The sequence below is a fragment of the Grammomys surdaster genome, unplaced genomic scaffold (assembly GCF_004785775.1).
Source record: "Grammomys surdaster isolate TR1022 unplaced genomic scaffold, NIH_TR_1.0 126131, whole genome shotgun sequence".
Classification (NCBI taxonomy): domain Eukaryota; kingdom Metazoa; phylum Chordata; class Mammalia; order Rodentia; family Muridae; genus Grammomys; species Grammomys surdaster.
Genome location: NW_021620939.1, coordinates 5,341,196 through 5,365,457, shown reverse-complemented (window position 1 = coordinate 5,365,457; position 24,262 = coordinate 5,341,196). Strand labels below are relative to the sequence as shown.

General features: G+C 37.7%; 1 protein-coding gene across 1 annotated transcript in view; it reads left to right on the top strand.

The window, feature by feature from the left end:
• Dock3 (dedicator of cytokinesis 3) overlaps positions 1-24,262 on the top strand; it is a 200,895-nt gene that overhangs the window by 6,282 nt on the left and 170,351 nt on the right. Inside the window, exons 3-5 of the mRNA XM_028756841.1 lie at positions 8,707-8,791; positions 16,619-16,660; positions 17,267-17,421. Of these exons, the coding sequence (XP_028612674.1) occupies positions 8,707-8,791; positions 16,619-16,660; positions 17,267-17,421 (282 nt within the window). The remainder of the gene's footprint in view (positions 1-8,706; positions 8,792-16,618; positions 16,661-17,266; positions 17,422-24,262) is intronic.

Sequence of the window (24,262 nt, the reverse complement as noted above, 5' to 3'; positions counted from 1 at the left end):
GTCACCAAGAAGCACTGTTGGGTAGTGAGTGCTGGAGCTGGCATTGTGTCTAGAATGGATCCTAAAAACCCATACTTTTAGAGAACTGTACCTGTTTGTATGGGACATAAAACTAAGCTACTTGTCACCAGTATTTGTAGTTTAGATGCTGTTTAGTTTTTGCTTTATTTTTTCAAAATATTGCCTCTCCTCCTTTCCTTCCCTCTCCTCCCCCTCTCATTCCATGTTCTTTTCTTTAATTTTAAAATAAACGAATAACTTCTGGGGGAATAGCCATCCCTGGCCTCTAGCGTACTACAAAGCAAAAGTGATAAAAACCGCATGATATTGGTACAGAGACAGACAAGCTGATCAATGGAATAGAATTGAAGACCCAGAAGTAAACCTATACACATATGAACACTTGATTTTTGACAGAGAATCCAAGAACATATAGTGGAAAAAGGAAAGCATCTTTAATAAATGGTGCTAGTCTAACTGGTCATCTGTATATAGGAGAATGAAAATAGATCCATATTTATCACCTTGCACAAAGCTCAAGTCCAAGTCAAGGACCTCAACATAAAAATGAATACACTGAATCTAATAGAGAAAGTGGGAAAGAGCCTCAAATTTATTGGCACAGGAAGAAATTTCCTAAACAGAACACCAATGGCTCAGACTCTAAGATCAACAATTCACAAATGGGATCTCATGAAACTGAAAGGCTTCTTTAAAGTTAAAGACACCATCAGTAGGACAAATCAGCAACCTATAGATTGGGAGTTGAGGGAAATCTTCATTAACCCTACATTCAACAGAGGGCTAATATAAAGTTTTGCAGGCAAATAATAGCATCCTGAGTAAGTTAACTTAGACCCAAAAGGACATGCATGGTATGTACTCACTAGTAAGTGGATATTAGCCAAAAAATAGTACAGAATATCTAGGATACAATCCACAGAACTCAAGAAGGTTAACAAGCAGAAGGACCCAAGTGAGGATGCCTCAATCTCACTTGGGAGGCAGAAGAAAGAAGTCACGGGAGGCAGAAGAAGGGAGAAACCTGGGTGGGAGAGGGAACTGAGAGGGATAAAGGGGAACATGATCAAGTATGGGGGATGACAAACAGGAGAGAAGCCTTTTGAGGGCCAGCAGAATGAATGGAAATATGCTATCCCATGGGGTGGAATGTGGGGCATCCTCTAGAATGCACCAGAGACCTGGGAAGTGAGAGACTTTGAAGGCTCAAAGGGAGGGACTTTAGATGAAAAGCCCAACAGTGGGGAGAGGGAATTTGTAGAGTCCATGTTCAGTAGAAAGACAGGCCATCAAGTGTAGGGATGGGCTTGCCATCCCACAGTCAAAAATTCTGACCCAGAATTGTTCCTGTCTAAAAGAACTGCAGGGACAAAAATGGAGAAGAGACTGAGGGTAAAAAGGTGGTCCAGTCACCAGACCAACTTGGAATCCATCTCAAGGGGAGGCTCCAAGGCCTGACACTATTACTGATGCTATGGTGTGCTTACAGACAAGAGCCTAGCATGCTTGTCCTCTGAGAAGCCCAACAAATAGCTGACTGAGACAGAAGCAAATACTTATACCCAACCAATGGGCTGAAGTCAGGGACCACTGTGGTTGAATTAGGGAAAGGCTGGAAGAAGCTGAGGAGGAGGGCAACCCCATAGGAAGACCAGCTAAGATCAAAACCTCAGGTGACAGCACATGCTGGTGAGGATGTGGAGAAAAAACACTCCTTCATTGCTGGTGGGAGTGCAAACTGATACAACCACTCTGGAACTCAATCTGGCAGTTCTTCAGAAAATTGGAAATACATCTACCTGAGGAGCCAGCTATATCACTCTTGGGCATATACCCAAAAGATGCTCCACTGTACCACAAGGACACATGCTCCACTGTGTTCATAGCTTCTTTATTTGTAATGGTCAGAAGCTGGAAACAACCCAGATGTCCCTCAGTTAAAGAATGGATATAGAAAATGTGGTTCATTTACAGAATGGGATACTATTCAGGTATTAAAAACGAGGACATCATGAATTTTACAGACAAATGAATGGAACTAGAAAATATCATCCTGAGTGAGGTAACTCAGACCCAAAAGGTCATGCATGGTATGTACTCACTGATAAGTGGATATTAGCCAAAATATACAGAATGCCTAGGACAACCTACAGACCTTAAGAAGTGCAACAAACAGAAATGTCTAAGTGAAGAGGCTTCAATTTCACTTAGAAGGGGGTAGGAAATAATCATGGGAGGCAGAGGGAGGGAGGCACCTCGGTGGGAAAGGGGAGAGAGAGGAAAAAGAAGAACAGAATCATTTATGGGGGGATGGGAGGGAGCAGAAATGAATGAACTGTTTATTCTGTCTCCTAAAGTATCTTATATAAAGAGTAAGTCCAATAATCATATCCAGTGGAAGAAGCTAAAAATAATATACCTAGAAATTAATTTAAATTTATTACCTTCCATAGAGACTGTTCCATAAACCTCTAATTTCATCACTATAGTAAATATAAAATAGGTAAATTAAAATTTTACCAAATCAGAATTGACATGAGTAAACTGATTTTTGCCTTAAAAAATACTCAAAAGGAGAAATATTTTTATTGCTTCTTTTATTTTTTGAGATTATAATATATTACTTCATTCATCCCTTTTTTCCCCTCTAAACCCTTACATATATTCCTGCTTGTCTCTTTTAAATTCATGGCCTCATTTTTTTTTATTAATTGTTGTTTCATACATACATATACTAATAAACATATGCATTTATATTCCTAAATACAACCTGCTCAGTCTATATGATTATAATTATATGTATGTTTCCAAGGCTGACCATTTGGTATTGCCTAAACTATTGATGTGTTCTTCCCTGGGGAAGACTGTTTCTCCCACTCTCAGTATTTTTTAGTTGCCTGTATTTCCTTATGTAGAGTTGGGCCTTGTGCCTCAACTATTTTAGCACTTTAGTGTGTCTATTATTGTTGCCTTACTCAGCTCATGTTTTGACAGTCAATGTTTGTCTTAATAGATGGATGTAGCTTTTGAGATTACTAGAAAACAATCTCAAGCTTCCTGCTCCTCTGGTTCTTAGAATTCTTATGGCCCCTCATTTGATATGTTCCCTGAGCTTTAAGTATGAGAATCTTTCTGGTTTTTTGTTTTTGTTTGTTGTTGTTTTTGTTTGTTTGTTTTGTTGATGTATACATTGGAAATGAGCTTCACAGGTCTGCATTCTGATTGGTTATAGTTTCCTGTCTCTTGCAAAGAGAAGTTTCCTTGCTTTCATGATGGCAGAAGGTGCCATGAAAGCTTCCAAAGAAAGGAGGCAACCAACAGTCCTATCTAGTTATAATGCTTCTGAACAGTCAGAATGGCACGATAACTTTAAGTGTGCTCTAATAGCATACACTCTTTTTAAAAATTATAGAATTTTATGCGTTAAATTCTTTAGGTAGAAAGCTCAGATTTCAATAATATGCAAGTATTAAAAAACTTTTGAGTTAAAATTGTTTCTGTACATTTTGCTGTAAAAGTGATATTGATAGTGGAAGTAGAAAAGAAAGAGGAGGAGAAAAATTATAAAGAGAAAGCGAGATTAAGAAAGAACAAAAGGCTGGGCGGCAGCTACATACAAGCCTAACAGTCAGGATGCTATAAGTGTTAAGAATAATTCTAACATTGTGAGACTCTGTCTGAAACAAATACAAATAAAAGAATTAGAATTATAAACTTATAAATGATTCATTTAATTTTTTTCACTTTACAATAAAAATATCATAAGCAGTAATTTATGACCAAGGCAGCTCAGTCAGTCAACAGGTCTCAAGTGTGGGAGTGAGGATTGAGAAGAAAAAGACAATTAGACAACACTGTAATATGACTCCAGCCAGTGCTGAGGCTGAAATAGGTTTCCTTTTTCTCCAGTCTACTTTTATACCATTTTAGGTACTTTCAGAAAATATGGTCAGTTCTTGGATCAAAGACAAAGAGATCGAACAAGGCAATAAACAAAGCCCCTTGGTCTTTGTGTCTAGGGGCTGATCAGGATGACCCAGGATAAAAGGAATGCCATACATTCCCCAGCTCTGTTTACCTTGAGCTTTGTATTAGCCCAAATGTAAATATTCTTATCTGAACCTACTTCCTTGTCCAAGCCCAATATCAAATTCTTGCCAAATTTCTAGAAGTGGCTCCAAAAGCTTTCCACAGGTTTATAATATGCAGAAGGTGTCACTGAATGATTTTCTTCTGAACAGATTTTTTTTCTTTCTTCTTCTTTTTTTTTTTTTTCCCTGAATAGATTAAGCTAGGATTCTTGGTTAGAGGTGTGGTTCTTTTTTTCTCTCAGGACATATGAAACCAGACTACCTACTAACTTCTTAGGTTCTTCTGGGGTTTGAGGCTGTGCCCTCAACAGCTGTTCTTATTCTGTTTTGTCTGTGTGTGGTTAAAAAAAAAATCCTTGAAGTTTTTTTTTTTTGTTTTGTTTTGTTTGTTTTTTGTTTTTTGTTTTTCGAGACAGGGTTTCTCTGTGTAGCCCTGGCTGTCCTGGAACTCACTCTGTAGACCAGGCTGGCCTCGAACTCAGAAATTCGCCTGCCTCTGCCTCCCAAGTGCTGGGATTAAAGGCGTGCGCCACCACCGCCCGGCTTCCTTGAAGTTTTAATTGTAGATCAATCCGTCTCTCATTTTCTCCCTGTTCTCCTTTCTTTCACTGTCTCTCTTGCTCTTTCTTCCCGCTCCTACTCTTCTATCTTCCCTTCCCTCTCCTCCTATCAGTACATTTTGTAATTTGTACAATGCCTGCCCTTGGACATTAGTACATAAGTGAATTTTTGAACTAGAATGTACTCCTGCCATGCCTACTAGTTAACCAATTGGTATTTTTTTCCTAGATTGAAATACTGACATAGAATTAGCCCTCAAACTATTATAAATGCAGTAACTTGTAGCTGTTGTGTTTTATAAAAAGATAAGAGAGAGAAGGAATATCTTTGGTGGATGTGTAATCAGGTGTGGGGTGCAGTAACTGAGCGTGTTGCCAGACATTGGTGAGTGTTTAACATGCATCAGTCTTCAAAATAGCAGTGAGAATTTATCAGTCAATGTGGGTTACTGGAAAAAGTAAGGTACAAACCATGTGATCTGACATCGGTGCCCTTCTTGTTCTTCTGCTGTACTGCTCCCTCCTTTTGAGTGAAGATGGAAAGAGACCATCTTACATTGTTCCTTACATTTCAGTTCATAGTAATTTATAGGAGCAAATAGCCAAAAACTTCTTTTTTAGGATGAGACTTGCAGGGAACATGTAATAATTACATTTCCTTGTGAAGTAGCTTTACTTTCTTCAAATGAGAATAGTTACTAGTTTAAACTTCGGAAACTTTTCTTTCTGAATTGAAAATGATCATAGTAGAGCCAGAGAGACTGATCAGTAGTCAAGAGTGCACACAACTACCTGTAATTCCAGCTTCAGGGGAGCTGATGCCCTCTTTTGGCCTCTTTGAGCAACTGCTGTAACATGCACATATCCTCCAAGCCGACAACATGTGCATACACTTAATTAAAAATTGGGTTCAATTATCTTTCCTCTCTTGAAATTTTCTTCTCTGAAGAAATCAATTCCCCAAACTGAAAGACATTGTTAGTAAAAGATTATTTTTAGTCATTAAAAAAAATGAAATAAAGATTTTCTTAAAAGAATGATCATAAGAAATGTAATCCAGTTTTTTATTTTTTTTCTAAGTCCTTAATTATTCTCTATTTCTCAAGATAATGAAATTGATGTATTGAAAAGGCACTTCATTCTGACTACTTCTAAGAAAAGGAAATCACTGTTCTCAAAAAGAAATATAATAAATAACATTTGCTTGACTCAAAACTGACATGTTCCCTGTAAATAATACTGTTAGTATGATGTGATAGAAAAAGAACTTCACAAGTTTTCTGTGTAGATTGGGTGGGATAGTGTATGGTTGTGTAGCTGAGTGGACAAGCAAGCTAAGGCCCCAGCCCATCATTACGGGTGTTGCACAATGGCCAGAGAACACTTACATTCAGTTTCTGCCCTGCTTACTTAGATACCAGTGACAATTTTTAACTTCTTGTAGCTTAGTTTCTTTTTTGTTAATTTTCTATACATAGGCTATTCCATGTACATTTGGCCCTCTGTATGTCAGGTTTCATATCTGTGCAGTAAGCTGTCCATAATGGAAAATATGTTTTCTTAGATTATGCTTGTTTTATTGTTTCCTAAACAATGCAATGCAACTACTTATATAGCATCTACATTGTAGCATATTACAAGAAATGTAGAGATGACAAAGTATATGGGAAGATTGTGTAAATTAAATGCAAATTGTATGCTGTTTTATGTAAGAGGCTTGACTATCCTTGGATTTGGTATTCTTGAGGGCTCCTAGTACCAATCCCTTTTGGATATCAAGAGACAGACATGTTCCCTGTAAATAATACTGTTAGTATGATGTGATAGAAAAAGAACTTCACAAGTTTTCTGTGTAGATTGGGTGGGATGGTGTATGGTTGTGTGGCTGAGTGGACAAGCAAGCTAAGGCCCCAGCCCAGCTGTACATCTCTGAACTTCCAGCATATTCCAGTTGAAGAATATGTATGAAGTGTTTTTTTCCCTCCCACCTGTGCTTCCCCTTCCATTTGTTCTCCTCCCTACATGGATACAGATCTTATCATGTACCCTAGGCTGACCTACATCTCAGTATCTTCTTGCCTCAGTGAGTACTAGGATTTGTAGACATACTTTTGTATAGGTGACTTTTGTTTAAAAAAATTTAGATGGTATGGTTTATAAAGACTTGGAAAATATTTTAAAAGATAATTTTATAACTCTAGTTTTTCTAAGATAAATATTGATGTGTTCTTTTCATTCCTAATTATAGTAGTTGTTTTACTATTAATGTTTGCTTCTAATATGATGTTAAAATGCTGACAACTATCTTCCTCATACAGTTTTGATTTTCTGTTTTTATTTTATTATTTGATAGTTTCAGATCAGATAGTTTGCTATAAACAGACTTGCTTTGTTTTCTGATGCCATGATAAATACCACAAGACCAAAAGGAACATGGGCAGGAACTTGTTTATTTCCTTTTACAGTTTATAGTTCCTCCTGAAGAGGAGAAAGGATAGGAATTAAAGCTGAGCAGAAAGTAAAGCAGAGATCATGGAAAACACTGCATGCTGGCTTGCTTTCATGGCTTGCTGAGCCTGCTTTCCTATAAAACCCAGGACCACCTGCGTAGGGGTGGTACCGCTCACAGTGGGTAGGCTTTCTCACATCAATTCTAATCAAGAAAATGTCCACCAGAACAGCTCACAGGCCATTTTGATGAAGACATTTTCCCCAAATGATTCTAGCTTGTGTCAACTTGACAAAACAAACAAAACACACACACAACCTAGCACAAGGCTATAAACTTTAAGGAAATATATATATATATTTGGCACAGCTGACTTTATTTGAAATGAATAGGAGTTTGTGGACTGAAAAAGATTACAGAATTAATTTCGCTAGTGTATGATATAAAGGTTCATAGCTTAGTTAAAATAGGGTGGTTGTTTTTGTTTTTTAAATGTCTCATGGAATACTTTTGCCACACATAGATATTCATAACCTTATTTGAGGTTCAGTGATCACAAAGCCATGTCTGAATCTCTGATAAGTATAGCTTTCTTCTTTAGAAAGAAATTCATATATGATCTCCCCGAATCTGGTGTCACAGTATATTTCATAAGTCAAATAGCCTCTGATTTTACTGATCTTCAGGTTTATAGGTAGTATTTTAGACTGTGAGATGTAGATTAACATTTATTGAGTAAATCATGTCTGGAGTTCTTTCCCACTGCTTATTGCTAACACACAATCAACTGAAAATTATCATCACTTTTTGTCCTGACCAAAATGATACTGTATCTTCTAAATGGTGTTGTTTGAGTAATAGTATCCATTAACTCTATGTCTGATGTTAAAGATAAACAGCTTATATGTGTTCAGGACTTACTAATGTTAGTGTTAAATTGGAAACAATATACTCCTAAACTAAAACACATTTCTAGGACTTATTTTTGTTTGTTTGTTTGTTTGGTTTGGTTTTTGCTGAGACAAAGACTCTCTGTATAGGCCTGGCTGGCCTGGAACCTTCTTTGTAGCCCAGACTGGGCTTAAACTCACTGAGGTCTGCCTGCCTTTGCCTTTGAGTGCTGAGATTAAAGATGTGCATCACCATGCTAGAGACAGGATTTTTATGTGTTGATTTTTCTCTTTTAATGAAAATAATGTATAATTGAATCTTGAACATACCAGTATGATAGGAGAAATAGAAAAATAAAAATGGTTTATTATTTGTTTAACAAAAACTATTTTTAATGAAATTAAAGTACTGTTATAAACATACTGAATTAAAGTTTTTTTTTTTATAATTACAAGAGAAACTGCTTGGTAACTAGAATTGTGTGTTAAAATTCCTTGCTTCATTTATGTGCCCTGAAGTGAACACAGTTATAGCTGCTGCTAGATAGAAGCATGTCCCTTCTCGGGCAGTGACACCCCCCCCCAAAGCTCTGTCTACAGAATCTCAAATCATGTCAGATATAGATTTCTAGTTCTGTGGAGAGATAAGCAATCTGAGGACTTGCAATTCTGAGAGTGGTCTTTTTCTTTATTAGACATTTGGGCCTGGACTTGGTGCCTCGGAAGGACTTTGAAGTAGTGGATTCAGACCAGATTAGCGTCTCAGATCTCTATAAAATGGTAAGAAATGGTAACAAAGGATGGTGCATCAGGATGAACAAAGCCTATAAATATATGATTGATCATTAGATGTATGATGGTTATTATAAAATATATTGAACAAGTAAAATTGAACTCTAATGTGATTTTTTTTCCTAGTTATGAGATTGAATTATAAACTCAGAGTAAAGTAGGGGTACTCAATGAAAAGACAAACCTTAACCTCCCTTAATATTATTTAGTAGTTGTTAACATAGTTAATCATATTTAACCACTTTTAGCAATAGAACATGTGTTGCTGTATAATACCTACATAATTATAGGAATATGGCATTGTGTGTAACTAAGTGTGTATAATAATTTAGGCATAAAATAAAAGATCAATAGATGTAGCCAACCATTTTAATGAAAAAAATCTACTGGGTTGACTGATAACCACAATTATAGTTTACATGCTAGATGATAAGTTTTTTTTAAAAAGCAACATTGTGGTGTAAAATATAGTAGAAACGTAAGGTGAGAAGTTCAGACTAAGGGACTTTATGATGAAAACTGCAACTTTTAAAAACCCTTAAGAAAATGAAATACTTTTAGGGAGCATAGTTCTGATGAGTGGAGAGTGTTCCCAGTGCTTGCTATCACCAACCTATGTTAGAATCTCTAATCTAGTGGATAGATCACAAAGAGTTATCATTGCATGTGCTGCACATGGTTTATGCTGATGTTATTGGACTCACTGATCAGTATTCTGGGAACTGGAAAAGGTAAGGAAAGAACTTTGAAAATGGCACACAACTTGAGGAAATGGCAGTTCCAGAAGATATGAGACATTTGATAATTTTGGCTAGGAAGGAGTAAGGAGCTGCACTATGAAGAGCTGTGTAGGCCCCAATTTAAATTCTCTCCAGTGGTTTGATAGAACACAATGGTGAAGTGACATGGTAAGTTTTTCCAATCAGAAAATGGAACCACAGAAAAGGCATTTAAGTAAGAGATCTTAATTTCCATTCTTGCTGCTAGAACCAGGACAGTGGAAGTCCTAAGAAGTTGTTGAGTGTGGAATATACTTTAGCGTTAGAGCCAGAGGTATTGATAGATTGAATTGGTATACATGTGTATGGGAAGGAGATAGATTAGAGAACAATGACTCTTGTGTTTGATCAGCACAAATGATAAAGGTACAATGGAATGCTATATGAAAGAATCAGATTTGGGGGTAAGCATTGGGGAGCCAAGAATACTGGATATTTTGTTTTCAAGTTTGGTGTATCTTCAAAACTTTCAAAAATATTTAAAGTCTGTGGTTCAAGAGTAAATTTTAGCTATAGCAATTCTAGAGTCATCAGAAAACTATCAATCTTTGAACCTGGAAGAGAAAATTACTTTCTTTTCCAAAACATTCTATGGTGAAACCCAGTGATAACAGATTCCACATAGCACTTTTAGATAGCCATGAATGAAGAAACAAGACAATTCCCACATAAAAGGTAGAGGACAGAGCAAGTAACGTATGGAAGATGGGGACAGAAAACAGTCATTGTTGTCTACAAAGAGAAAAGAGAAACAAGTACAAAAAGAATATAGTCTGTAGGATCCAAATCTGAAGATTTTACCGATTTGTAACAGCAAATATTCAGGAAAAAATTATGTCTGTTTAAACACATTGTTATTCCAGAGATTGTATCTTAGTTAAGGATTCTATTGCTGTGATAAAACACCATGATCAAAAGCAGTTTGGGGACAAAAGGGTTTGTTTTATGCTTCCACTTCCACATCACGGTCTATCATCAAAGACAGTCAAGGCAAGAACTCAAGGCAGGAGCCTGGAGGCAGAAACTGAAACAGAGGCCATGGAGGAATGCTGCTTACTGGTTGCCTCCGAAGCCTTGTTCAACCTGTCTTCTTATACATCCTTCTTACACCGTCTGTCCAGGGGCGGCACCAGCCACAGTGGGATGAGCCTTCTAACATCAGTCACTAATCAAGAAAGTGTTCCACAGTCTTCCCTACAGGCCAGTCTTATGAAGGCATTTTCTCAATGGTAGCTCCCTCTTCTCAGATACTCTATCTTGTGTCAAGTTCACAAGAAACCCAACCAAAAAGGTATTCCTAAACAGAGTGGTATAGCCACTAATAGCATTTACATTGTATCTGGTATTTTAGGCAGTTGAGTGATGATTTAAAAAATAGAATATGTGTAGGCTGTATCCATCTTTCAGGTTTTGTTATCTGTGAGGAGGCCTAGAACAAATTTCTGACTAATAACAAAGAATTACTATAATTTAAAGAGAAATAATTATATATCCATTACAAAACTGTAAAACAAGAGAAGTAATTGAAGTGAATTGACTTACTTAGCAGTGAATAATATTTAGGTTATAATATTATATATTATAAACAGTTTTAGCTAAAAGTTTTGAGAGGAAGACAGATGGAGGGAAGAAGATATAATTAAGAGCTTAAATTTTAAAGTGCTGTAATAAAAAGTTGCTATATAATTTTAAAACTGGATAAAGAAAGAACAATATAAATATAGCATGTAGAAGTATTTGATAAGTTCTAGAGAAAAACCGTAAGGAATTAAAATTGCTTATCTCTATGAAGCAAGACAGATGGGTAAAAAACCTAATTTTTATTGCAATCATTTAAAGATACTTAGCTTTTAAAATATATTCTTCTATTAATATTTTTTGTCAAAATACTGACTTATCCTTAAAGCTTAAATTCAAGTCTTTTGTTTTCTATTCTGACTTTCTTCTGTGTTGTATATTTGCTTTTATATTGAAAGAATCAGCTATATAATAAACTGGTTATAGGGGCACACACTTTTAATCCCAGCATCCAGGAGGCACAGGTAGGTGGATCTCCGTGAGTTTAAGGTCAGTCTGGTCTATATGTGAGCTCCAGGACAGCCAGAGACCCTGTCTTGAAAACAGAAATAAACACTCAACAGAAAATGAAGAAAAATAAGAGTTTAAAAATTCACCACTTAGGAATTTTATGTTAGTTCATATACAGAAATTAAATAATTTGGGCCTTGTATGTGTAAGAGAACATACATACTGTACTGCTCTTGCAGAAGTCCTAAATTCTGTTCTCTGCACCCTTGTCAGGCAGTATACAACTGAAGTTACAGCTGTAGTTAAAGAGGATCTGACATCTGCTCCTGGCCTACATAAGCACCTGGACTCACATGCACATAGTCTCTCCCTCCCTCCCTGTTGGAGGTCCAGCCTCGAAACAAGATCAGAAATCTCAACTGGAAGCAGGGATATCTGGATGGCGCATAACAAATATACACAAACTACTTTTTGGGTACAAGCTGACAGGCAATTTTTCAAGGCTTAAAGTTTCTGTCTTCTCTCTCACTCTCTGCTTTCTTTCTCTCTCGCTCATTCTCTCGTAGCTTGAGGCTGCACACACTCTGCATTCTCCTGCACACTCTGCTTTTTCTCCTGTGTGCTTTTCTTTTCTTGAACTCCCACACTCCTGCACACTTCTGTGTGTTCCCCTCTCACTCTCACACACACTCTTCACACACATCCCACATACACCACACACACACCACATGCACTCACCTTTCACTCACACATACACTCTCCATACACACCTCACATTCTCTCTTCACTCACTCCTCACATTCTCTCTTCACTCACTCTTCACATTCTCTCTTCACTCACTCTTCACACGCTCTTCTCATGCTCTCTCGGCTTTTTCTTGCCCCAGTCTTTTATTGATACTCCAAAACAGGTAGAAAAAGGGACATTGTATAATCATTGCCAAATCAAATCCAAAAGAATAACCACATTCCATAAAGAATTAAGAATTACAATTGCTCCCCAAAGTTTCAAGCTTCCCTATTCCCAAGCCTGTAGCCAAAATAATAGTAACTCCAAACATATCATTATTTAAATTTTAACTTTTAACTTATTACACTTCAGAGCTCAGAGCTCCGAGGTCAGCTACTTGCATTTCCCTATGAAGCTCTAATGATAAATGACATGGGCAGAGCTGCCCAGCAGTGGCCAGAAAGAGTCAAATTAACCCTTAAGTCAGTAGTTCCACTAGCTTTCTACTTCTATGCATTGTACACAATGACTCACCTAAGAGTCCCAGTCTTCTGACTTAGTTTTGCTAGTATAAGATTTTATGTATTCTATACTTCCTTACCTAGGAACCACTCTTAAATGTTATGCAGAACTTATTTCATAACTTCAATAGATTTTTCCTTTCTTGGGGTCCCAGTGTTGGCTCTATTTCATTTTATGATAATATCTTCAAACTTTCTTTACAAGTCAAACATTAATCTGGAACTATCATTGTGCAGTTATTGCATTGTTTCCAAGACGAGAACACACAGCATTCACCTGGGCCATTAGGACTGTGCTGTGCTGTGCCCAGTGCCTCAATTTTTAATTGTTTAAGAATCATTACATCAAGGAACATCTAGTATCACAGAATTCACCAGAGCAGGAGAAAGAAGTAAGAAAGTCAGATATAATAGAATAATTATGCACACCAAGGCCAACTGAAAAACAGTCATGCACAAATGAAATCTATACAGCTGTTGTCCAGGGCTACGGTTAGGAGAAATGGGAACAACTGTTTTTAACAAAGAGCTGCCATGAGCTACTGAGATGTCTCCATCCTAGCCTACTGCAAGCAGTCCCTTATTTCAGATGGTGTGTCCCCTGGAGGGATGTCTCTCCTGCGTCTCAGGGTCCCAGACCCCATCCTCTTTCCAAGGAGCTGCCATGGGCTTCTGAGATGTCTCCATCCTGGCCTACTGCAGGCAGTCCTTGTCATTGTATACTGTCCCCAGCACCTCCCTCCCTCTTCCTCCTCCTCTTCTTCCTCTTCCTCCTCCTCTTCCTCTTCTCCCCCCGCCCCCCAGTATCTTTTGGGAAGCTGGAAATATGGAGCAGTGCCTGCTTTTTCTGGGTTTGATTCTTGGCACCCACATGGCAACTATCAGTAGTACCAGTTTCCAAGGATCTGATACTCTTTGCTGGCCACTACAGGTACCAGGCACATATGTGGTATACAGAATACATATAAGCAGAACACCTAGACACATAAGTAAGTAATAAAAAATTAAAAAACCAAAAATTTTATAAAAAAGAAAATAGATGATAATAGAAAAATTTTTGCTAATCTTAACAGTTATCAATGATCACTGAGGTTCAAAAGTCTTTATATTCAAATTTCAATAAAATGAGAGATTATAAAAACTAAGCATGAAACTTTCCAGTTTTAGTACTCCCTGTCATATATTTTCTTTAAAAAAACCACCTTTATAAATATAGAAAGTTTATGTTGCATTTAGTGCATTGTTGTTGGTTGTCGACTCCCACAAGCTCTGAGCCACCACTGCCTCAGCATATCTTGTAAGGCAGGACAAATTGTGGATCGTTGCCTGTTTACAGAAAATGGCTGGTTCAGGCTCTGAATTCTCCATTAGTAGGAGTCCTTGCTAGGGTCATCTTCACAGGTTCAGTGAACTTTGCACTGCACTAAGTTTCCACATTGGAACCCAGTTTCAATTGTCTCTCCCTTTACTCTCTCCATCTGCCCCTCCTTCTCCCATCTCTACCTGCCCTCAGTCTACCTACAAAACCCTATTCTATTTCCCATTCCCAGGGAAATCCTTGTATTCCCCCTAGATCCTTCCTTGTTACTTAGCCTCTTTGAGTTTGTGGATTGTAGTGTGATTATTCTTTACTTAAACAGCTAATATCCACTCCTAAGTGAATAAACACCATACTTGTCTCTCTGGCTCAGCTTTGTTTCACACAGCATGAACTTTTCTAGTTCCATCCATTTACCTGTGAATTTCATGATGTGATTTTTTTAAACAGCTTAGTAATACTCTATTGTGTAAATGTAACAAATTTTCTTTATCTATTCTTTGGTTGAAGAACATCTAGGTTATTTCCAGTTTCTGTTAAATGTATTTGTGAAGGAAATGAAGTAATTCTATTGAAGTAATAATGTTTTTTTAATCCATGCTATGTGAAGCACCAAATGGGTTCTGCTACATACTTTTAGGGGCAAAAGGAAAACAGGGTAGAAACAATGATTAAGAGTTTACTAGCACCAGGCACTAAATGTTTGTGATATCATGATGTTTTTGGACAGGATTTTTCTCTCAAACATGAATGACTGGTATAAGAATAATACCAATTAAAGAAATAATAAGAATACTAGTTGTAATTACAATTATCCACTTACAATATGATAGGTATTATAGAGTTAATTCATTTACAAAATGATTGCTATTATAGAGTTAATCCACATAAACTTCTATGAAGTTGATTTAAGCACACAATTTTATATTCAGTTTATAGATGAGAAAATACCCAGCTGGTAAACACGAATCAAGATTTAAAAACCAGAATCAGACTTCTGTAATTAAGTTCTTAACTTACAATATAATACCATCTCCCACTATGTAATTTGAGCATCAAAAGAACTTCCTACGGGATCCTTAGAGTTCACTGGCCAGCAAGCCTAGCAAGTTGGTGAGCTTTAGATTCATTGAAAGCCCTGTCTCAAAATTTAAGGTAGAGAACAATTGAAGAAGAAGTTTAATACTGACCTCTGGCTTATATGTATACATGCCTAAAACAGTATCCTGGGAAAGATGAGACAAGTTCAAACTTTAGTTTTGTAGTTGAAATCTCTATTGGAAAGATTTATTGTTTTGGGGTTTTGTTTTGTTTCAGGTTTTGGGGTTTTTTTTGTTTTTTGGTTTTTGTATTTTGGGTGGTTTTTGTTGTTTTGTTTTCAAATTTTACAACCTAGGTGTGGAGGAAGAGGCCCCAAGCAGTGAAGGAGATGCTTGCCCTCCTTACTGACTTAATGTTTCAGTTCCTGCTTGGATTTAGTTTGGGAAAAGTGGTTGGAATGTTTCTGGCTCGAACTATGAGATTTTCATGCAAAGCCTGGCTAAAAACTTGAAGAGATATGATTTTTAAAAGGACTTGAAAGCCAAGAAGAAACCCCTTAGCTCCTGATGCCCACCCTAGCACTGCATTCTGGATCTACTCTTTCTACCTCATGGGGCCTGCTTCCATTACAGCTTCATTCCAGAGCTTTAGTCTCAGACCCTGTGTGTTGCCTCGGAGCCAACAAGGGACCAGAATGTAAGAATCACCCTTTATGTTTCCAGCTGCCTCCTCACTTCCCATATCTTCTTTCAGCCAGCTATTCAGAGGTTCCAATACTGGAATTACAGTGCTGGGCTAGCAAGCACAACCTTTTATTAGTAGTTGTTCACCTGTCCTTTGAAACTCCCACCACTCATTGGCAAAAGAAAAAGAGCTTTGGATAGCTGATCTGATAAGTGATGCTGGTTTCACTGTTTAGCAGGTACTTTGGGAATTGTTACATAGCTGTTGTTTCAAAGAACTTAAAATTAGTTTCTCAAAAAAAAAAAAAGTACACAGCCTAAGTGATAGAACTCAAATTGTAGTCTATATCTTGTAGCTTCAGCCTGTGATAAGGGAACAGAAAGCCTGAAGAAACTGCCTTCAGCAGCACAGAAAATTATTCAATGTGAAGTCAGAAGTCTACTAACAAGCACCCACCCTCCTGCGCATTGTCTATTACTCAGAAACAGAGAGGATTGGGTTTTACATACAGACCATACCACCTTCTTCTTGTGTGACTTTCAGCAAACCAGTCTATTGCTCTGAGCCTCAGTTGTCTCTTTCAAGTATGAGTAACATATTTTAAGTGAGGAATAACTGTAAAAGGCATAGTAGGCTGAATGGGTTAGAGGGGACTTAATTAAAGTTAGTCTCTTCCACTACAGAGTGACTCTTTGTTTGTTTCTTTTTTCTATAGCATTTATCTAGCCGACAGAGTGTACAGCAGAGCACATCCCAAGTAAGTGGTGTCCTTAGACTTCCTACTTTTTCCTTCAACTCTCTCTTTTAAGAGATCATAGACATGAAAACATCAAGATATGACAAACATCATTCAGTTTTCATGGGCCTACTTTATAATTTAAAAGTTTGGGGCATATAAAAACAATGGGCTTTTGTGACATTTTCTAGCATGCATATTATTGTATTCAGCTCATATTTGCTTCTCTAAAACCTTGATGGTCTTACACCATCATTCTGAGGAGCTTTGGCCTTCAAGCAGTTTGGTCAGTCTCCATTCTTCTGTACAAATTTATATAAGCACAAGAAAATATTAAAAGAAAATAGACTGGGAGACTAAAAAGAGTTTTATTTTGGAAGAGATAAAATGCTATCTAGAATGGTAACTATTACCACCTGACAGTATAAATCAATGCATAGGATATATATTTACCTAGTTCAGTCTAAATCTGCTATAGTAGTCCATAGTGCTAGAGGAAGCATCTTCAGTCTGCCTATTTAATAATCCCTTTGTCAGTACAATGAGAGTTAGTAATTTTTTTGTTTTATAATGATGAATATAATGAGCAACTAAAATATAAATCATAATATTTTGCTCTCCATTTAGGTAGATACAATGCGTCCACGGCATGGGGAAACCTGTCGAATGCCAGTACCACATCATTTTTTCTTCAGCCTAAAGAGTTTCACCTATAATACCATTGGTGAAGATAGTGATGTCTTCTTTTCTCTATATGACATGAGAGAAGGCAAGCAGATCAGGTAAGAGTCCTGGAAAGTTTCACTGAAGTTTATATTTATGTTATTTATATTTATTAGAATGGATTGGATCGAAGAACACTCTGGCCTTCAGAGTAAATGCATTGAGGAGATAAAGTAGCTTTGTCTTATTAGCTGGGACTTTGGCTCCAGTTCCCAATAGCCCTTGAAGTCATGTACACTATCCAATGTCCATCACTGTCCATCACTGTGACAACAAGAAGAAAGATTTATTTCAATCCCTGCCTCAAGGGTTTCAGACCGTGGTTGACTGTGTTCCTTGCTTTAGGTAAGGCAGAGTTGAATTGCACCATTGAAGTACTGGTGAAGTGAAATGCTTACTATGTGGCAACTAGGAAGCAGAAAGAGACAGAAGAAGAGCTAGTGTCTCAATGTACTCTTGAGTGGTGTGATCCAGTCACCTGCTTCCTCCAGTTAAAGCCTGGCTTCCTATTGTTCTCCACCACTTTTCAGTGATACTTTTCAGTGGGATAAAACCTTCAACATATGTGTCCTTGGAAGAATATTCCAGAACACATCTGTAACATGAGTAGCTTCTTTTTCTTCTATACCTAATTCCACGTGGAAGCTCAAAATTAAGTTTTGGTTATTATTGCCTTAGAAAAAGTGTGTTGTTTTTAATTCTAGAAAAAAAGGTAGAAGAGAATCTTAAGGACAAAGCGAATGTAGCAAAAATAGCCAGCCACAGAGTATAGAGAATACTGGAGCCTGGCTTGCTTTGCTCTGCAAATGAGAGGGTTCACAGAGAAAAAGTGTTAGATCTGAGGTCAGCTTCAACCCTCCGTGCTGTTGAAGCTCTGTGAGAGGGAGTACAGAAAGGAAGGCTGGCATTGTTACTCACTTTTGCTTTGGTTTGGAAAAAAGGCAACAAAACAGCTGCTTCACAGTAGACTATATTGGGAGAGCGACCAAAAATAACTACAGTACTGCCTCCTGACTTCATGGTAAGGAAACGTAAGGAAACCCTAGGCTTTCTTTTGTGTCTAGAGGGCACAAAGACCTGTTTGTGTGAGGTGCCATTTGTAGCCAAAATACCATTTTAGAAAATTCAGACATTTCTCTGTGATCATTTACTAAGTGAAGCCAAGAGAAAAAAATCTTGGGGTACTTTATATTACTTGGGAGTTTTCTTGTCATTGGAGTACTTTAATGTAGCTTTTATTTTGGGGATGTTTGGGGGGCTCCTTTTAATTTACTTCTGGAATTATATGTTACACATAAATTTCTGTTAATGAAAGTTAAAACCATGTGAAAGAAAACATTAATTTGCATGCTGTACAGCGCTCTGATCTTGATCAAAAACATGAATTAAAGCACTGCTCCCCTTTAGCATATAAATAATATTGATAGACTAATGATCATGCAGTATGAGTAGTGATAGCATCTATAGTTGATAAGACAGGCAGGATTGTAGCTTGGGTTATATAGATACAGACTATGACTAATTTTATTTATTTCTTAAATATTTTTGAACAAATAATCAATTATTTTGATTATTTTTATTGTATGGGTGATATTCTTAACTCAGGCTTCTGTGACAGAAGTCGTAAACTGGCAGGGTTATATTTCTTACAGTAGTAGAAGCTAGAATGCCGGCTGAGCCAGTGCTTGGTGATAGCATCTTTTCAAGTATACAGATTTCCATCTTATATATATATATAGTTTTCACATGACTGAAAGAGAAATCCATCTTTTCTTTCTCTACCACTTTGATTCCTTCTTTTTAAGATACTTATCTTAATTATGTGTATATGTATGTTTGTATATGGGCATGTGCACCTGTGTGTAGGTGCCATGGACACTAAAGGCATTTGATTCCTGCAGCTGGAGTTATGGGCAGTTGTGAGCTATCCCATGTGGGTGCTGCCAAGTTAACTCACATTCCCTGTGCTCTTAACTAATCAACTGCCTCTCCAGCCCTCACTCTTGAGGGTTCTACTCTCATGGCTTAACTACCTCTTAAAGACTCCAACTCCTTATATAGATGTAGAATTTCAGTATTAATTTGAGAGTGACACAAACATGGTTTATAACCTTCTGTCCCTGATGCCCCCTCATGAATATCTTTCTGACATATAAAATACATTCACTTTGTCCCAACAGAATTCTTTGTTCCAGCATCAACTCTAAAATCCAAAATCTCATCTAAATATCTAAACCAGAATATGGTGAGACTTGAGAAATAATTCATCCTGTGCCAAAATTTATCTTCAGCTGTGAACTTATGAAAAAGTTATATACTTCCAAAGTACAGTGATGAGGTAGGCATTCCCATTCCAAAGGGGAAAGACAAAAAAGGATGTGTGGGACATTCCAGGTAAGCCCCCCAAAGTCAAACTCTATGAAATCTAGGGTAAGAATAATTCTTCTTGGTTTTACACTCTGCCTCTGCTTTCTGTGCCTAGGAGAGTAGTACCCACACCCCTCACAGCTCATCAAAAACTTGTCTTTTCTAATATGTGAATTTCCTTATTTACAAAAAAGTATCATTGTTTGGTGTATTTTCTCTGCACCACTGGTGTGTCTGTGTATGGTATTTTAATGCCCAGGTGAACTTCTGTAAATTTAGCAGCCTTCAGAAGTCCTAAGGTGCCAGTGTTTGATTTTATCATGCACTTGACATTCCCTACATAGTCTTTTCTATGTCAGCCTTTGTAGTTGGGTCTTGAGAGTAAGACCTTGTCCTCAGAAATTTACCTATATTGATTATCACATGTAAGCCCTTATGCTAGCCATCTTTATATGGATGCTAAAACATCCTTGGCCTTCTGGAGTTTACTCAGCATTCAAAATATCCTTGTGTAAAATACTTTTTTAAAAAAAAATCAGCTACTTCTGTAATTGAAGTAGAGGACTTTGTCTGAGAGTTAAGCTTTCTACTTAAATGAGATAATTGGGTCTGAGAACTCAAAAGCCACCACAGAGAAATTTTCATTTAAAAATTATAGGTGAGGGCTGGTGAGATGGCTCAGCGGTTAAGAGCACTGACTGCTCTTCTAGAGGTCATGAGTTCAAATCCCAGCAACCACATGGTGGCTCACAACCATCTGCAATGAGATCTGATGCCCTCATATGGGTGTCTGAAGACAGCGACAGTGTACTTACAAATAATAAATAAATAAATCTTAAAAAAAAATTATAGGTGAGCAGTCTGTTTATTAAAGTTAACATTTTGTTTTCCTCTGCAAAAGAGGCCATGTGTTACAATGCAACTAGACCTTATCTGCAGGTGCTCAGGGAGGTAATTATAGATCCTTAGTTAAATCCTGGTAAACTCTAGCTGTCTTAACTGTTCTGGGACATGGGCTCTAGCCCATTGCTTAAAATCTCAGGAAGATTTTCTTTGAGTTCTAGCAGGAATAAGATAGGAACTATCCTGCTTTTGTTACCCTTTTTCTTTACCCTACTCTTCCTCCTCACACAAGCTAGGGAGATCTGAGACTTTGTATTAAATAAAATTGTGCATATTTCTATTATTTTTATTGTCTCATTATTATATTTTTCATATAATTCCAACCAGAAAGTTAGGACAAATGAATGCAAATTGGCTTTAAAAGCTCAATAGTTTTCCTACTAGTTGCCAGGCTATCTTTATATACTTCTTCTGTGTTCAGTATAGCAAATCTTACTTAGAAACATTTAAGTCAAAGTCATCCGAGAAAACCAGACACAGAGTGAAACTTTGACTTTGGATATGTTCCATGGCCTGTGGTTAAAGGTTTGCCTTTTTTCATCCATGAGTAAGATCAGATGCTGCTGTCCCATGTTTATCTTCTCTGTGTGCTGAGTCTACTGTTAAAGTGGGACAGACAGTGCCAGTCAGTGTAAAAAGGAGTCAGTGTGTCATTCTACAAACATGGATAAAAACAGTTTAAACTCAGATGTTTTTATAAGTTTTATGTTCTTTATAAGAAATTTTAACTTCTGTGCACAGAACATAAATTAGAGGAGAGTGACTCTTTTGACCTAAGTCCAGAAATTCATTTACCAGGATATCAAGAGGGCACATCCCCTCAAAGGACTAAGGTTCCAACCTTGTTAAGGTCCACAAGCTCTCCTAATATCACTGCCCTAAGAGACACACCTTCAACATGAAGGTCTTTGGAAGAGATTCAGTGTCTAAATCATCACACAGACTAATTCCCCTTCAGTTCTTTTTTCTTAGAATATGATTATGCAAACAAAGATGTTATAAAACTTGAAATGAGATGAACAGATGAAGTGAACAAACTTGTTATAATCTAACAAGATAGACTCTCAGTGTGAAGTATGTAGTTGAAAAAGTAGCACTCTAGAATCTGGTTAAATTCATATTAAGACATTCTATTCTTTCCCAGAGTCATAGGCAGAATGATTCAAGTGCGCACTCTTTCCTACCCCTAATCACAGTGTCTCCTAGACTAAATGTCAAATTTGGAAAACTTTTTAAGAATACTTAATGAAAATATAAACATTAAAAGTCAAATCATCAGAGTTTAAAAATTTTGTGAATTTAGAATGTTTGTTATTAAAATATATTTTGCCAGGAGAGATTTAAACTAATGTGTTTGTCTGAGACCTGGTCCTTAAACAAGTTTAAGGCCTGTGTTTGTTGTCTTTGGAATTTTAATGCCTGAAGGTCTCTGTAGCTGGATTCCCTAAGACATATATTCTAGTGATTAGAGGTGGTTTGTGAGAGAATTTTCTCAACAAACTAGAACGTGCATTTCTCTTCCCCAAGTAGTGTAAAAGAATCTGTCAGACCTTAGATCTGCAGTTATTAAAGGTCATGTCAGCTAGGTGTGATGAAACATGATGTGATCCCAGCACTCAAGATACAGAGAAAGAACCAGCCTGGTGGTGCACAACTTTAATCCCAGCATTTGGGAGAAAGAGGTAGACAGATCTTTGTGAGTTCAAGGCCAGACTGGTCTATCTAGTGAGTTCTAAGACAGCCAGAAGCTACATAGTGAGACATGTATCTGTCTTTAAAACAACAATAACCAAAGAAACAAAAAACAACCAGAGACAGGAGAAACATAAGATTGAAGCAAACCTGGGTGACACAGGAAGACTGTCTTCCAAAAACAAACAAACAAACAAACAAACAAACAAACACATACAGGGGAAAGAAAAGGAAAAAAAGTCTCAAGACAGAACAAGACTATTAAAAGTGGATATTTAAATCCTCACGTGGGAATGGAAGCACTCTAGGTACTCAGTTTTGTCTGATCAGCCACTCCTCCATTGTTGGTGGGACTGCAAGATGGTGCAACCACTTTGGAAATAAGTCTGGAGATCCCTCAGAAAATTGAACATAGCATTACCTGAGGATCCAGCTATACCAACCTGGGCACATACCCAGAAGATGCTCTAACATATAACAAGGACATATGCTCCACTATGTTCATAGCAACCTTATTTATAATAGCTAGAAGCTGGAAAGAACCCAGATGTCCTTCAACTGAGGAATGGATAAAAAAATGTGGTACATTTACACAATGGAGTATTACTCAGCTATTAAAAACAATGAATTTGAGAAATTCTTAGGTAAATGGATGGAACTAGAAAATATCATTCTGAGTGAGGTAAGCCAATCACAAAAGAACAAACATGATATTCACTCACTGATTATTGGATATTAGCCCAGAACCTTGAAATGCCCAAGATGCAACTCACAGGCCACATGAAGCTCATAAAGAAGGAAGACCAAGTGTGGGGTGATTCGGTCCTTCTTAGAAGGAGTAACAAAATACTCAAGGGAGCAAATATGGAGACAAAGTGAGGGACAGAAACTGAAGGAGGGGCCATCTGAAGACCTTTCCACCTGAGTATCCATCCCATGTGCAATCACCAAAGGTAGATGCTGATGTGGAAGTCAGGAAGTGCATGCTGATAAGAGCCTGATATGGATGTCTCCTCAGAGGCCTTCAAGAGTCTGACATATTCAGAAGCAGATGCTCACAACTAGCCATTGAACTGATCATGGGGTTCTCAATGGAGGAGTTAGAGTGAAGACTGAAGGAGCTGAAAGGGTTTGTGGCCCCATGAGGAGAGCAACAATACTAATCAACCACAGCTCCCAGGGTCTAAACCACCAGTCTGGGAGCACTTAGGGAGGGATCCAGGGCTTCAGCTGAATACGTAAGAATGGAGGGCCTTGTTGGGCATAGGTGGAAGAAGAGATCCTTGGTCTCATGAAGGCTGGATGCCCCAGGGGGTGGAAATTTGAGGGTGGGGATGTGGGAGTGGGGGTGTAGTTAGGGGCACATCCACAGAGAAGCAGGAGGAGGGGTGAGGGGATAGGGGGTTCCTGAGCAGGGGTGGGGTGGGGAATGGGGTACAGGGATAACATATGAAATGTAAATAAAATATCCAATAAAAAAAAGTATAAAAAATAGGCAAAGTAATTGTCACATCCTTATGTTTGTATGTATTACTGTAAATAAACTATATGTCATCATGTTTAGAAAAATAGAGACATACTAATAGCTTATAAGCTAGTCATTGAAAGTGGCTATAAAGATACAATTCGCTCTGGGCTGGAGCAGACACAGAGTCGGTCTGCTCCTGTCCTGTTGAGAAACTGAATCCTGAGTCATCCAGGAGCCACTGCACTCAGAGCAGCTGGTAAGAACTCCATCTCACTCCCTAAACCCCAGAGATACATCGGGGAGCCAGGGACATCCAGGGCACAGCAGCTACCCAAACCCCGCCTCTCCGGAATTCCACTTCCCTTCCGCCCCTGCCTGGTCCTCTGGGCTGGAACAGACACAGAGTCGGTCTGCTCCTGTCCGGTTGAGAAACTGAATCCTGAGTCATCCAGGAGCCACTGCACTCAGAG